This window comes from Planococcus citri, chromosome 1, assembly GCF_950023065.1.
Source record: "Planococcus citri chromosome 1, ihPlaCitr1.1, whole genome shotgun sequence".
In the NCBI taxonomy this organism is placed as follows: Eukaryota; Metazoa; Arthropoda; class Insecta; order Hemiptera; family Pseudococcidae; genus Planococcus; species Planococcus citri.
This window is the reverse complement of record NC_088677.1, coordinates 18,816,074-18,831,395: the sequence shown is the minus strand read 5'-3', so window position 1 is coordinate 18,831,395 and position 15,322 is coordinate 18,816,074. Positions and strand designations below refer to the sequence as shown.

General features: G+C 34.0%; 2 protein-coding genes across 5 annotated transcripts in view; both read right to left on the bottom strand.

Moving 5' to 3' along the window:
* Positions 1-5,364: 5,364 nt before the first annotated feature.
* On the bottom strand, positions 5,365-6,870 carry LOC135833963 (uncharacterized). The gene is given in 3 exon segments (XM_065347799.1): positions 5,365-5,940; positions 5,942-6,030; positions 6,849-6,870. Coding segments are annotated over 3 exon segments (687 nt in total).
* A 2,012-nt stretch (positions 6,871-8,882) lies between these two features.
* LOC135849683 (coiled-coil domain-containing protein CG32809) overlaps positions 8,883-15,322 on the bottom strand; it is a 29,761-nt gene continuing 23,321 nt past the window's right edge. For 2 of the 4 annotated variants that reach the window (XM_065370200.1, XM_065370199.1), the window contains exon 21: positions 8,883-10,666. In XM_065370200.1, the coding sequence (XP_065226272.1) occupies positions 9,869-10,666 (798 nt within the window). In that variant the 3' untranslated portion in view covers positions 8,883-9,868. The remainder of the gene's footprint in view (positions 10,667-15,322) is intronic. The other 2 variants (XM_065370202.1, XM_065370203.1) reach the window with 2 other exon arrangements.

The window sequence follows — 15,322 nt, the reverse complement described above, 5'->3', positions numbered from 1 at the left end:
GGAATCTTTAGACTTACCTTATGATACAGTTGATGTGCTTTTAGGCAGTGAGTATGTTGAGTTTGTTTTAAAAGGAGCAACGTTGCCTATTTCTGGTTCTGTCAGAAAAACTGCATTTCTTTCTGAAAATGCTTTGTTTAGTTCGTTTTGTGGGTTGTCTAATAACAAATTGTCGGCTCAATTTAATCATTTATATGAATTGGATAGGGTACCAGAAAAATTAAATCAAGAGACTCGTTTGGAGTATGATTTGATCAATAAACATTTTGAAGTAAGTTTATCGGATTTACCAAGAGTCAGGGAATTTTGTTATTTGGCTGCCTGTGAAGGAAAGTATTTCTCAGTTGTATGGTTCGTTTGGAAGTGCTAAGTAAATTCTGATTAGTTCAGAAAGAAGGAGGTTGGAAGCTGTTCATAAAGCCTATTCGGATGTTTTCAAGGAATACTTAGATTTCGGTCATATGACTCAAATTTCTTCACTTCCTAGTCTGGTTTCATTGAAATTCGATGATGTAGGTATAGCTTAAAATAATGCTGAATGTGTCTAGTTTGCTGAAATAAGAGTCTAGACCCTGAATTTCTGCTTCGTTTTAGAAATATAAGCAATTTTAGAACGTCATCTCTCATACCTAAATACCTAATTTTCATTTCAACTTTTCTATATTAAATAATCAAAATTTTAACATGAAACTTACATAATTTTTTAGAATGAACTTTCAGGATTCCAAAAATGTATGGTATCTTCAAGATTTTATTCATTAGATAAATAAATTTCCTCACTCATATTAGTAAAAATTGTACAAAAATTATGATGGCCGGATATGTTACACAAAAAAAATGCACAAGATTCAACAAATCTTAGGAGTTCGACGAACCAGATGATTTTCCTTTCGGATCTGACATTTTTTCCTTTCAATTGGATGTTTTTTTCACCTTTTCGGTGCATTCAGAACGTTTATGCTCCTCTTTGCCGCACTTGTGGCATGAAAACATGAAATAACTCGATTCCGACGACGAAATTGAAGGTTTGGACTTCACTTTGTCTTTCAATTTGATTTTGTGATCCAGCAACCGAACACACAAATTCCAAAGTCAATTTATCATCATCTTCCAACAATGAAGTTTCCAGTAATGAAATCACACCATTATAACTATCTGACATCGTGAGGAATAGATGGCAAACAGTGTCCACTTCATCAATTCTCCCACCAGCCATACGTAACTACGCAATCAACTGATTGAATTCAGCAAAATGAGCAGTCAAATCAGCACCTTCTTGGAACTGGAGATGAAGCAATCTCTTTCGAATTAGTACCTGATGTACAATGCTCTTCCATTGAAACGTTTTCATGAGATTTTCCACATACTTCGAGCAGTTTTTTTGTCTGCCACATACTGGAGGTGACTATCGGTGATGAACTTCATGATAATCGCCTTCACCTTGCTGTTATGGCGGTTCCAATCTTAGTAGATGGAATTATCAATTCCCTCTTTATTCTTACTTCTCGTTGCCTTTCTGTAACTCAGGTCTTTGGGAGTATCTTCCATCAGAACTTCGGCGACGTCTTCCTCTTCCAGAAGGGATAACACACGAGTTTTCCTCGTGGAAAAATCATTGCCATCGAATGGCTTTATATTATACAAATAACCAAACTTTCCTTTTTCTGAAAACATTTTTCACCTTGAATTCAAACTTCTGAACTCGAAAAATACTTCTGTGAATACTTTACACTGAGAAAAATGTATAGTATAAATTACAATAAATTTATAGTAAACGTGCTCCAGTTTTGGAATTATAGTCAAAATTACTATAACTATCGTAAATGAAATACTATAATTATATTGAAAAATACTATAATATAGTAAATATTACCATACATTATATAGTATTTAATTTACTATAGTTATAGTAATTTCGACTATAATGCCAAGACTGGAGCACGTTTACTATAAATTATGATAATTTATACTAAAAAAAAATTTTCTCAGTGTAATGGTCTGCTACCATGATACAGAGTGGCGCAATAGTCAGTATTCCGAATTTTCACGTTTAGTTTTTGATTTATTCATGAAAAACTAAACGTGAAAATTCGGAATACTGACTATTGCGCCACTCTGTATATTACGCAAAATAAAAAAGCACAAGACTTTTTCCATGTTTATTCAACAAACAACATTGAAATACTATTTACAGAAAAGGACTAGAAATTACAAGTAAAAATGTGACCAGAGAAAAAGTCAACGTCTAGAGAGAGAAAACTTCTAGTACAAAATTGAACACAAAGAGCGTGTCAAACTACCCATTCCAACAGGTTCACCATGGTGTACCAGCACTACTTTTGCACAAGATAAACAATGCTTAGACACCCACTATATTCACATAACACCAATATACGCGAATGGGTCTATTGGACCTGCGGCATTTTTGGCTCAAAAGTGTTTGAAAAAAATTGCTTTTTTATTTCGACTGAGTCCTCAGACTGCTAAGGCCATTTTAAAAGAATTATATATGAGGTACCTGTGGGTATTACCACCAGTCACCCAAAAATCGTGTTAGGACATGAGGTATGCATCAAGCAGCACTGGTTACTTGTTTCTAATGATGAAAATTGTAGCCTGACCAAATCGCATCACAATATGTTCCTTTACACAGAGTGTAGAAATGAAAGAAAATTCCATCTAAGTTCTTCACCCCCTAATAATGTAACTGTTTCACTTTAATTTTAAAAAAAGGATGTTCAAGTAATCAGTGTTGCCAGGTCAAAATTGACGAAATCCCCGTTCAATGTTTAACAAATCGATGAAAAATCCCCAAAATCTCCACTTCTGTTTTTCTTAATAAAATCTCCCAAATTAAGTAAAGTACACATGAAAAAGAACCATATTTCTTCGTGAAATCTCCCAAATTATTTAAAATACACGTGAAAAAACAAACGATGTGAATTCCTTTAATTTATATACGAATATTAAGTACATTTCATCGTACGAGGGACAATCAAAAAGTAAGTTACACATGGCTGTAGATTTTGAACGGATGGACATTTTTTGACCAAACTTGGAGGAAATGTACTTCAAACATCCGACCAGACCTGACAAAATTTATTTTGCATTTGGGTGCGTTGTTCGTATTTTACAGCGTTATTAGTGAAGTGCTGATAACAAACAATCGTCCAAAAGTGGTTTTTGGTCGAAAAAAAAATTTGGTAGTTGCAATAATTACGGATAAAATTCATCAAGAATTACTCAAAACATATCATAGTAATGTTATTTCTAGTTAGGAAGTGATTTGGCGCTGTAAATTGTTCTTGTTATTGTTGCAAAATTTTAAATTTCTGGTGCTGAGTGCCTCATCCATGGAAGGCTGACGTTCAGCAGATTATCACTGAACAATCAACTTTATTTAGGTGCTGCTTAAATCAAAATAATGTTTGTACGTCATGTCTGGAATGGTCCTCAATAAATTTTTCGATAAATTTCTATTTTTCCAGCTTAAAAAATCAATTTTTTCTCGAATATCATTTTTGGACGATTGTTTATTATCAGCACTTCACTAATAACGCTGTAAAATACGAACAACGCACCCAAATGCAAAATAAATTTTGTCAGGTCTGGTCGGATGTTTGAAGTACATTTCCTCCAAGTTTGGTCAAAAAATGTCCATCCGTTCAAAATCTACAGCCATGTGTAACTTACTTTTTGATTGCCCCTCGTATATAGTGCCTGAAAATAATGAGACATTTTGCTTTCAATTCATTCTCATCTCTTGTTTCTCTTGCATAGCACAGCACAGCATGGCACAGCAAAAAGACTGGATTTAAGCTGAAAAAAAAATGGCTCATAATTTATTTATCATTATTTCAAGCTGAAAAAGCATTCCAAGCAGGTTGTGTTATGCGTTACATCGTACATATACAGAAAACATTTGAGCAAAAAATTGAGTTGGTTCGAACATCAAAATTACTGGTGTTTTGTTTCTTGAAACAGTTGAAACTACAAACTTTTGAAAGCTTTTACCAAGCGTCGGGCCAGTTTGGATAACTTCGGACAGTTTCTGGTCAAAGGATATTTTTTGAATTAACACAAAAAAAAGGAACATTTGTCAAAGGATGATAATTTTTTTAAAGTATAAAAAAAGGAACAATAATAACAATATTTGTCAAAGGATAATAATTTCTTAAAAGTATTAAAAAAACGAAACAACAGGTAATAATGTTTGTCAAAGGGTAATAATTTTTTAAAAGTATAAAAAAAGGAACAATAATAACAATATTTGTCAAAGGATAATAATTTCTTAAAAGTATTAAAAAAACGAAACAACAGGTAATAATGTTTGTCAAAGGGTAATAATTTTTTAAAAGTATAAAAAAAGGAACAATAATAACAATATTTGTCAACAAAACTTCTTTAATATTTCTCAGCAGTTCAATCGTTTTTTACATTCCTGTGCATGTCATTGTTATGATATGCTAACATGTTAGAGACATCGGAATCAAAGCAGGACTTTTTATTGATATGTAAGTAATTCTTACCATATAACAGCGACTGTAAAGTTGTAGTCCCCAGTTTGTTGCATGTTTTCGTTTTATTCAAGTTTATCTGACTAAAGCACCATTCACAGGCTGCTGAGCTGTGGGGCAGCGTTAGAATAAACTTTACGAGGCCAAGTACATTCGGAAAAGCTTGTTTGTCTCCATTTTTTACGCGGCTCACTTTATTCCAAAAGGTTTTCACATCTTTAATATCATTACTTTGGAAATGATGCTTCAATTCGCGAAATTCAGTTTCTGCTTTGATATAATCAATTTTTGCTTGTTGTCCAAACAGCTTAGCTGCCCCAGCAATGGAAACTGTTTTTTTAATCTCCTTAGGATCAATAAAATTAATGAATTTCAACATGCAAATGTGTGGTTCGTTAAATGGAAACCTCTTGTAGATTTCACCTGCTAATTCAATAAGGAAGTTGAGACATTTAACACCAAACGTCTTAAGGTTCACTGAGTTTTGATTGAGAATCTGGGTTTTTGCCATAACTTCCGTTCCTATAGGTAAACCTCTTCAAGTTTTCGAAAATAGCTTTGGGTTATTGTACTGAATTGTTGTTTCATCTTGATTATTACAATAGGACGGCTTCAAATACAGCTCTACAATTGTTTTGTACATAGTAGCCATTTTATGGTACAATTTGTGTAATTTGGGCTTCTCAGATTGAAACTCCTTGTTTTTTCCAACAACTGTAGGTAAGATGGATTGCAAAAACTCCAAGTACATTTTCGTGTATGGAAATATCTTTGGCTGCTTGTATGTTTGCTTCAGCCTCAGCTTTGAAGTAATTGAACAACGCGTCATATTGTTCAAGAATTCTATCTACACATCTTCTAATGACAGCCAGTGAGTAGGACATAACTTCAGGATTTTAAGAGGTTTTATTTTGAGAATTTTTTGTTGAAGTTCAAAATTAAGTTGACGTTTGGAACTACCCTTCATGTAGTTATAAATGTTGCTGATTAGCGATTCCACGGAGTCTGGGAGTTGCTTTGAAGCAGCACTTACAGCAAGTGAGAGCGAGTGGCAAATACACTTCATGGTAAATAAATTTGGAATTTCTGCTTTGAATTTCGTTGATACAGAATTGTTACAGCCAAACATAGTATTTTCGCCATCCGATGCAAAACCTATCATATTTTGATGATATGGTATCCCATTATCGTTCATAAATTTTTTGACTGCATTGAAAATACCATTAGCTGTTGCACTTTCGATTGGTAATAATCCTAGAAATGCATCCACAGGTTCGAAATTTTTTTCAAATCTCATTATAACAGCAAGATGTTTTATTTTCGTACGATCAGTGGAACCATCAATAATCAATGAAAATGGAGTAGTTTGAGCAATTCCAATAATTTCTTCCCTGCTGTACCTATCTTCTGATGACATTTTGTATTATTGCAGTAGTTTTTGTTCAATCGCATTGAATTTTTCTCAGTACGTTGGAGTTGGGGTCGATCGTTTTCAGGAATTCAACCAAATGATCTGATGCCGAAATTGCATAATATTTAGTTCATTTGTGTATAGGAAATAAAGTTGTAAACGAAGAAGTATTACGAAGCAATGAAGCTATGAAGCATTCATAATACGTGCATGTACATTGTACATACGTACCTCAAGTCCATAATATCTTCATATCTTGTTTCTAGTTGGTATACTTTCGATGAATAAAAACTTCAAAGTTTGAAGAACACGTTCTTGAAAATAATCCAGATAGATACCAAAATTACAATTTTCAAAAATAATCCTAATTCTTAAAACCGGTCATTCATTACATTATTTCATATTCATAATCAATTAATTACTGACATGAGAAACACAAACACGTGCTTAATTGCCGTGTGAGTGGATGGTCCATTTGACTTCATGTGTCAAAACTGAAAAAACCATGAAAAAACCTTGGAAATTACGTATTTAGTGAAATAATCCCCGAATCGTCGATGTATCAGTAAGTTGAATAGGATGTTTTGATAGCTAAAGGTAAGTTTGCTTTTTTTTTCAAGGATTTTTATCTTTTCTGCTATTTTATATGCATCGTTCAAGAACAAAAATGGATTTGTGGTAATTAGGAGTGAAAATATACAGAAAAATCCCTAATTTTCACACTTTGACGGCAATTCACCACTTTTTCCCTGCAGCCAAAAATGGAAAGCGTAAAATACCCACTTTTGGGGATAAATCCCCACCCACGTGAAAAAATACCATTGGTTTTCAATAATACCATAGGTTTTTTCGTAATACTTATGGTTTACCATAGGTTTATAAGCTTACCATTAGTATTAACTCAATGGTTTTTAAATTACCAATGGTTCCTACATTCACCATACAGTAAAAACTAATGGTTGTTTAATCACCAATGGTTTATCAGTTTACCATAAGTAAAAACCATTGGTTCAAAACTTCAACCAATGGTTCACCATAGGTTTCTAATTAACCATTGGTATAAAGTCAATGGTTTCTTGAAAACCATTAGTTTTATTTTGGAAAACTGCAGTTTTCTCAAAAAGGAGGGCAAAACAAGATTTTCAAGTGTAAAAAAAGCAAAATTTCAAGTAATTTTCTGGAAATTTTATTTTTATGCAAGAAAAATGTGATAAAATTATGCTTAAGAAAAGCGGATACCTTTTTGATTATTTTTTTGTAATTTTAAAGATATTTTTACATTATTTTAGGCATTTTTTTGAGAGAATTATTCACAAATTTTGTATTTTTTACCAATTTTGATCATTTTGAACTGTTGTCATGGTATTTTGAGCTACAATTTTTTGTAAAATTTTGTAAAATTTTTATTTTATCACGCATTTTTAAATAAAAAACCAAGTTTATGATTTGATAGTTGAAAAATTTCACAAAAGATTGCTTAAAATACCACTACAACATTTCAAAATGATCAAAGTTAGTAAAGAAAATAAAAAATTTGAGGAAAATTCTCTCAAAAAATGCCTAAAATAATGTAAAAATGTCTTCAAAATTACAAAAAAATTATCAAAATGGTATTATTAGAATGAAATTATTCTGTAGAAATTATTTAATTTTCTCCGAAATTTTTAAATTTGTGTTGAATAAATAAATTGATGAAGTTTGTTCTATACAAGAAATTTCTAAGTTCAATTTTAACATGCATGTAAATTCAAAAATTGCCCCTTTCTTCATGGAGCGAGGTGGCCGAGTAGGTAGAGCCGTATGTATAACCAATGGTAAATGGGTGGAATGCAGAGGACGTGGGTTCGAACCCTACGTGGGGCACAAATTTTTTCAATTTAGAAAAATTTCAAAATGGAATTTTAGTGCTTCATTTTACTGGGAAAGTGCATTTTAGCAATTATGGACTATTTTGGTACATAGAAATGATGAAAACTCCAGTTTTTAAAAGGAATGGTTTTGTACCATTGGTAAAAAACCATTGGTAAATGTGTCCGAAAATACTATATGGTTTTGTACCATTGGTTTCTGTATGAAAACCAATGGTATTTTTTCACATGGGCACACCTGGCAACACTGCAAGTAGTGCTAAATAAAAGTTGTTACACATGTTGGAAAGCACATTTCACCAGCTTTCAATCCATATAATTACATTTTTTGTCAGACCTGTATTCATGACACAAAAACTTATAGAAAATTGATATTTTTTTCAAAATTGCTACAAAAAAAGTGTGAGGGTAATTGCGCCAATGCAAGAAAATTACTGGTTTATGAGACAATTTTCAATGAATATGAGGATAATCTCATTGGAAACTCAATTCTCACGATAGATTTGGATTTAATTGAACCCCAAAATAATGAAGTTTTAGATGGTGAAGAATTCATTTATGTTCTCAGTTTGATTTGGTGTACGAAAAGTGACACACTTTGTGTTGCTATGAAATTGGATCCTTTACCTGATGTGATTACAAAAATGGCAATGTTGTCGGATGTTCCCAAAATCTTTTGAAATTTTAGGTATTCTGGCTCCTGTAACTGTTCGAGCAAGAATCATTTTGCAGACTTTATGGAGAGAAGGTCGAGATTGGGATGAAATGGTTTCTGCTGAGCTAGCTAGTGCTTTGTTGGTGTATTGAAATGATTTAGCGTTTTCAATTGCAAGGTGCTATTTATTATAAAGAAAATGTCGTTGCTCAACAGCTTATTGGATTCACCGATGCATCTACCAGTGCTTATTGAGCAGTTGTGTATCTTAGGTCAATTTCAAGTGAAAATGAAGTCACTGTTTCGTTAATTTGTTCGAGGGTTCGAGTTGCACCAATCAGGAAAGTGCTTCATATTCATAGATTGGAGTTGCTTATTAAAAATGCTAAATTTTCAAGTAGGAAAGTGAATGACATTAACATACAACACGATTATCTTTGAAAGCTATTTATTTTCAAATTGAGCACATAAATCGATGTTGCTTAAAAGGTACCAATGAATTCAAAAAAAAAAAAAAAAATCAAGAATAGATTACTTAATATTTAAGGAACAAACACAATAAAAACAATAGAGAAATAAAAACTTTGCACAAACGCTTCTCACGTGCATACTTATAGTGCCTTCGCAGCTGATAACATTATTCGTTTTAAAGACGACCTTACTTTCATCGTTTTCGGTAAAATATCAGTATTATGAAGTTGTTTACCAGATATCACTACTGAGGTAATTCATCATTGAAACTATATAGTTACCTATCTATTCGAAAAAATGGTATCGAAAAAGAAAAAAAAAACTTAATTTTTATAAAATTTAGAGTACACGTTTGTACGTATTAAAAATGATTGATTGCATCGTTCAGAACTATAAGAAGATCGTTCTCAAGTGTAAAGTAAAAAGGCTCTATGAAAAGTATTTTAAAAAAATATAAATAATACCAATATAACCTACTCACCTATAACGAACCGAAAAATACGCACCAAGACATACATACAAAAATAAAAACAAAAACAGAAAAAAATAACTTGGTCAAAATGGACCACGTTGAATTTCCTGATAGCGTACAACACAAATTAGGTACAAATAAAAAGTATACATCGTCGCGATTTCACACCGAGATAAACTTTGATATTTCCACAATGGATGACTGCATTCGTTCGCATTTTTTGCAGACTCGTTTATTTTTTTAATAGAGAGGCATAAGTTACAACTTTTTCGTCATTTTTTTTTTTGCATCAAAAAGGCACGTCGCTCCTAAGATATTGATAAATCGTCATACGAGAACGTACTACGTACCTATGTAACTTTGAAAAAGCTAAGGTAATTTTTTGATTTGGTTTGAAATTAACCAATCAGCCGATCGTAACTCATAACTACCATGGAGTACCTACTCGTAGTACCTATAGTGGCTAGTACCTACCTACAATATATCGGTTTCGTAAACTGCCGGCTTATTGGCAATAAGCGATTCGGAAGCGTGGTTATTTGAGTTCTGATCATTGTTTTGGGTGACTAAGTATGATAAACTAGCGGAAATGGGAGTAGTGGTCAGTCCTAAGCCCATTTTGGCTAAAATATTACTCTCGCTGCCGGTTTTCTTGAGCTGCAGCAAATCGGGAGGCGAAGTTTTCTGTAACTGTTGCAGCCTGGTGTACTGCTCCTGCAGAGCTTTTTGTTTCTTGAGCAGTTCTTGATGCCTCAACTCGAGCTGTTCTTGTCTTTGCTGAGACTGCTGTACGCCTTCTTGAGAGTTAATAGATTCGCAACTGGAGGACGTAGAAGCGCAAGGTTGCTCTAATTTATCTTTTAACACCTTAGTCAAAGATCCCAACGATCCTTTACGTATCGGACTACAATTTAAACGTACCGGAGCGCTCGGATTGGTAGGCGAGGCTAGCGGAGATTTCGAGCTGGTCCTCGGAGGTGGCGGAGGAGGTATACGTTTACCACTAGAGTCGACGTTACGTTCGGGCACCGGAGGTTTGTTATCGGCCGACGGGAACGAATGCAGCCGGCGTAAGGTTCCATTGGTGTGGGTGTGAGTGTGAATCGCGCTTTTTGACGACGACGACGACGCCGACGATGACGATGTTTTTTGCAATTCGTCTAGCAAAGAGTCGAGCGTGCTCTTCGAACCACCGAAGTCGCCGCCGTCATATCTTCCTCCAGCATCGCCGCCGCAACCTGCGGATCCCACGACACCACTCGATCCATCGCACTGTAAACATAACGAATATCGTTTATACTAATTACTCGTGTAGGTGTATATAAGTACATTCAGGCGTATTCGGCATCGCCGCCTCGGCCATCTAGGCCATCTCGACAGGCTGCTGAAAGTCGAAGCAAAAATCCAACAAAAACACGTCATTTCACACCAAACAAAATTTTAGGGTACCCAGTACCCATACCCAAACTCGTACTTAGTTAGTCTTTTAGCATACGTATCACCACTAGGGTGTACCTTTGTACCTTATTTATATGGTGAAAAAAATGTTTTTGATTTTTTTCGCTCCCACCCCCACCCCCTCCCAGAACGTGACCTCAGGTGAGAAAATAATATCCTGAAAATTTCAGCCCCCCCATTTTCCCATATATCATAAAACCAAAGTATCAAGCAAAAAATTTAAATTGTGAACTTTCTAGTTTTAACACCTCAGCCAAGTCCCTGCTTACATAAAATCGACCTGAATACCAATTTTAGCTCCATCTCAACCCAAGACTACTCAGTGGACTTGCATGACGCCCTAAATTTGTTGTCGGATTTCATGAAAAAAATTTCTCCAATCACGTTGGTAAAAATAAGTCGTTCTATGGAGCTCGCCTCTCCCCCCCTCTCCCCCATCTCAAAATATATAAGAAATAATCAGAAAAATTGAAATTTTGATATTTTTTTTACATTACAATTCTTGGATTTGGTCCATTTTCATTGGAAATACTGTTAAATGTATTATGACCTGTCTATGATGAAAAGGTGGAACTTGTCTCCTTCCTCAAAAAATGAAGAAAGATTAATACATATTATTACATTTTTTCTTTCATATTTTGATCCTTATTGGATTTATTTACTTGATCTTCATCAGAAAAGCACTAACCATGTCAGACTATTAAAAACTTGTAGAAAAAGGACCAATTTCTGACATTTTGACTTTGAGAAACATTGAAGTGGACGTTTTGTAATGAAATTATGTACTTATGTCGAATTTTGACAGAAGACTTACCTATTGAAGTTCTGACATCTTGTAATGCAAGACTTGAAAATCCAAGTTTAGAGCAAAAAAAACATATCTATGACTTGAAACTATTTTTGCAAAGGAGACTTTACCTCCATTTCAACAAAAAAAAATTCAACTTCGTGGATCTCCATGTAGGTGGTCAGCATTGTAGGGAGGACTGAGGAAAGGTTTTTCTGTAAAAAAGAGGGGGGGTCTCATAGAAAGGAACTACTCATTTGGATGACAAAAGGGCGTTTTTCTCAAAAAAGTGGTTATTTTAAACGTACTATTTGCTCAGAAATGAAACATCATCAACAAATTTGTGCAGATATGAATTTTTTTTCTGTCGATTTTTTTCAACTTTGAGAGGCTTTATATGTAGGTAACCAACACGATTTGGGAGACAGGGGGGAAGGTTTATTATTGAAAAAGTGCTTATTCAGGCAGATTCTGCACACAAAAAAAAATGTTCAAAAAATTTCTACAGACATCAATTTTTAATATTTTTTCATTTTTCCCAAATTTGAGGGACTCCATGCAAGAGAGCCAACATCATTTGGGGGCCCAACAATGGTTTTTTCTTGAATGGGGGGTTATGTAGAACTATTCTAATATGGAAATGAGATATTTTCAACAAATTTTCCATAATTTCGATTTGTTATCATTTTTTTGTGATTTTTTCAACTTTTGAGGGGCTCCTTACTAGGGAGCTAATATGGTTTGAAGGGCTGGGGAATGTTTTTTTCTTAAAAAGGGGATTATTTAGAAACATTCTGGTGAAGAAACAGAAAATTTTCCTGAGTACAGGCATGAAATTCAGTCACGTAAAAAGTGACTTAGTCACGCAGGGTGTCCACGGGCCTGGAAAACCTGGAAAAGTCAGGAAATTCGGTCAGTCTGGAAAAGTCAGGGAATTTCATAATTTTCACGCAAAATTCCTGGAATTTTGAAAAAATGATCAATTGCAAATTTTGGGTAAGGACCTGTGATGAAAGAAAAACATTATTTTTTACTTCTCGAAAAACAAATTTTCAAAAGCTTTTGCCCTCGCTTCGCTCGGGCTTGTCTTTTCTTTTTCACGCAAGATGAACATTTCTAGATGATAAAACTCATGTTTTAAAACCAAAAAATTAACTCCTCACAAAAAAACATCGTTTTAATGCATCTCGAAATACGAATTTACAAGAGCTTTTTCCCTCGCTTGGGCCTGTTCTGTTTTCTTTGTCAAAATCAACTTCATTCGAAAAAAGTATCATTCAAATTCTAAAATTTTAAAAGCCAAAAAAACTACTTGTTTTAAAAACCTCGTTTTTATGCTTCTCGAAATGCAAATTTTCAGAAGCTTTCGCTCGAGCCGGTTCTCTTTTCTTTTTCCAAAGTAACTTCTTTCAAAAAAACATCATTGCAATATTAAAATGTAAGAAACCAAAAAATGAACTCTTTGCATTAAAAAAACCTCTTTTTGGGCATCTCGAAATAAAAATTTTCAAAAGTTCTAGCCCTCGCTTCGCTCGGGTCAATTTGTTTCTCTTTTTGATATGAACAAATTTCATATTTTCAGGCCTCCAAAAATCCAAAAAACAAAAGAAAAATTTTTATAAGTCATATGAATATTGTATTAATTGGCCAAAATTGATGCATGTTTTATTTATTTATTTATTTTTAGTTTAAAAAGTTGATAATCGAAGTTTAGCTGTTTTTTATATCCTAAGAAGTATCCAGTTCGAATAGAAGCTCATAAAATTACACCCCCCCCCCCATCATCTTTAATTAAAGTGCGGGGTAAGCATAGAAAATAAAAAAAAATTGTCTGGAAAACCTGGAAAAGTCAGGGAAAATCATTTCCAGGAATGAGTGGACAGAGTGGACACCCTGTCACGTGACTATTTCGGCAAAAATGGCCAAAAAAAGTGACTTTGGTCACTTTTTTCAAAATATTTGTCGTGTAAAAAAGAAAAAGCGCAAAATTTTAAGAACTGATCAATGTTTTTCATGAAAATCCTTCAGAATCATCATTTTAAAAAAATTAAAAATCAACAGTTCATCATTGAAAATGTAAGACGATGTGATTGGATAGAGCCGATGTTTTCTAAACCGTACAAAGATAGATCGAAAGATCAGGCAAAAATTTATCACCTGTCAGAATTTCAAGTGCTAAAGTGCCTTTTTCGATTTTTGGTGAATTTTTGAAAATCAAATTTAGGTCAAAAATGAAGGAAAAAATCAAAATTTTACCAAATTGACCAAGAAAGCTGAAATTTGGGATATACCCTATTTTCGACACGCCAAATCGATTGGAAACTGTTTCAACCTGTTTTGAGCAGTTCTGGAGCCCTCCAGCACATTTTTGAAAATTGAAATTTCCCAAAATTTCACCAAATGGAGATGGAAAGCCGAAGTTTATTCTGCAAACTAATTTCAATACGCTACGAAGTCGACTGCAGGTTGATTTCAAGTAGTTTTGTAGGCTCCAGCGACTTTTTGAGAATTACTGGAGTTTTACTTCGCAAACTAATTGCAATACGATATGAAATGAAGTCGACTGCATGGTGGTTTCAAAGGGTTTTGAAGCTTCCAGCTACTTCTTGGAAATTTCAATTTTCCAAAAAACGCCATACAACTTTTAAAAAATCTACTGGAGGCTCCAGTATTTTTCAAAAAGTCGCTGGAGGCTCCAAAACGATTTAAAATCTACCTTCGTAGATAGCGTATTGAAAGTTAATTTGCAGACTGGATTTCGGCTTTCCAACTTCATTTGATGAAATTTTGAGAGAATTTTGAGTGTTAAATATCTGCTGGAGGCTCCAAAACTGCTCAAAGCGGGTTGAAACAGTTTCCAATCGATTTGGCGTGTCGAAAATAGGGTATATCTCAAATTTCAGCTTTCTTGGTCAATTTGGTAAACTTTTGATTTTTTCCCTCATTTTTGGTCTAATTTTTGGTCTAAGCTTGATTTTCAAAAATTCACTAAAAATCGAAAAAGGCACTTCAGCACTAGAAATTTTGACAGGTGCATTTTTGCCTGATCTTTCGATCTACCTTTGTATGGTTTAAACATTTTTTTGCAAGTCCTATGTTGGAACGCAAAATCTGCGATTTTGGTTGACCTGTCAATCAAAATGGCCGCCATTTTCTAAGAAGGGCCTCTTTTTTTGAGAAGAAGGGCTAGAAATGTTCCTTAGGACTCCCCTTTTAAGAAAAAAGTTGTCCTTGAAGATCGACCGGTGGGAGGGGGTGCAATGGATCCTTATACGGGCTCCCGGACTTACATAATATTTACCTATAATAGTGTATTCTTTGCTCTCATTTCTCAAAATTTTGGTCACTTTTTCTCAGATTTTTGGTCACTTTTTCGCTATAAAAAATATTAAATAGGTAGTGAATTTCATGCCTGAGTGGATCTTTTTTTATTGATTTTTTCGATTTTTTTCACTTAAGGGGCTACCGGCGCCTCTTTCTTTTACAGATAAGGGATAAATAAAAAATGGGGAATTATTTTCTCACCGGTGGCCATGTTGGGGGGGGGGGAGTGGAAACTACAAAATTCCAACTTTTCAAAATAAGGTACACCCTAATCACTGAATTTTTTTTTGCAACCATTATTCAGGATTGTGTTCGGGTTCAAATTATGATCCTACCTCCGTACTTTTTATGCATATCAA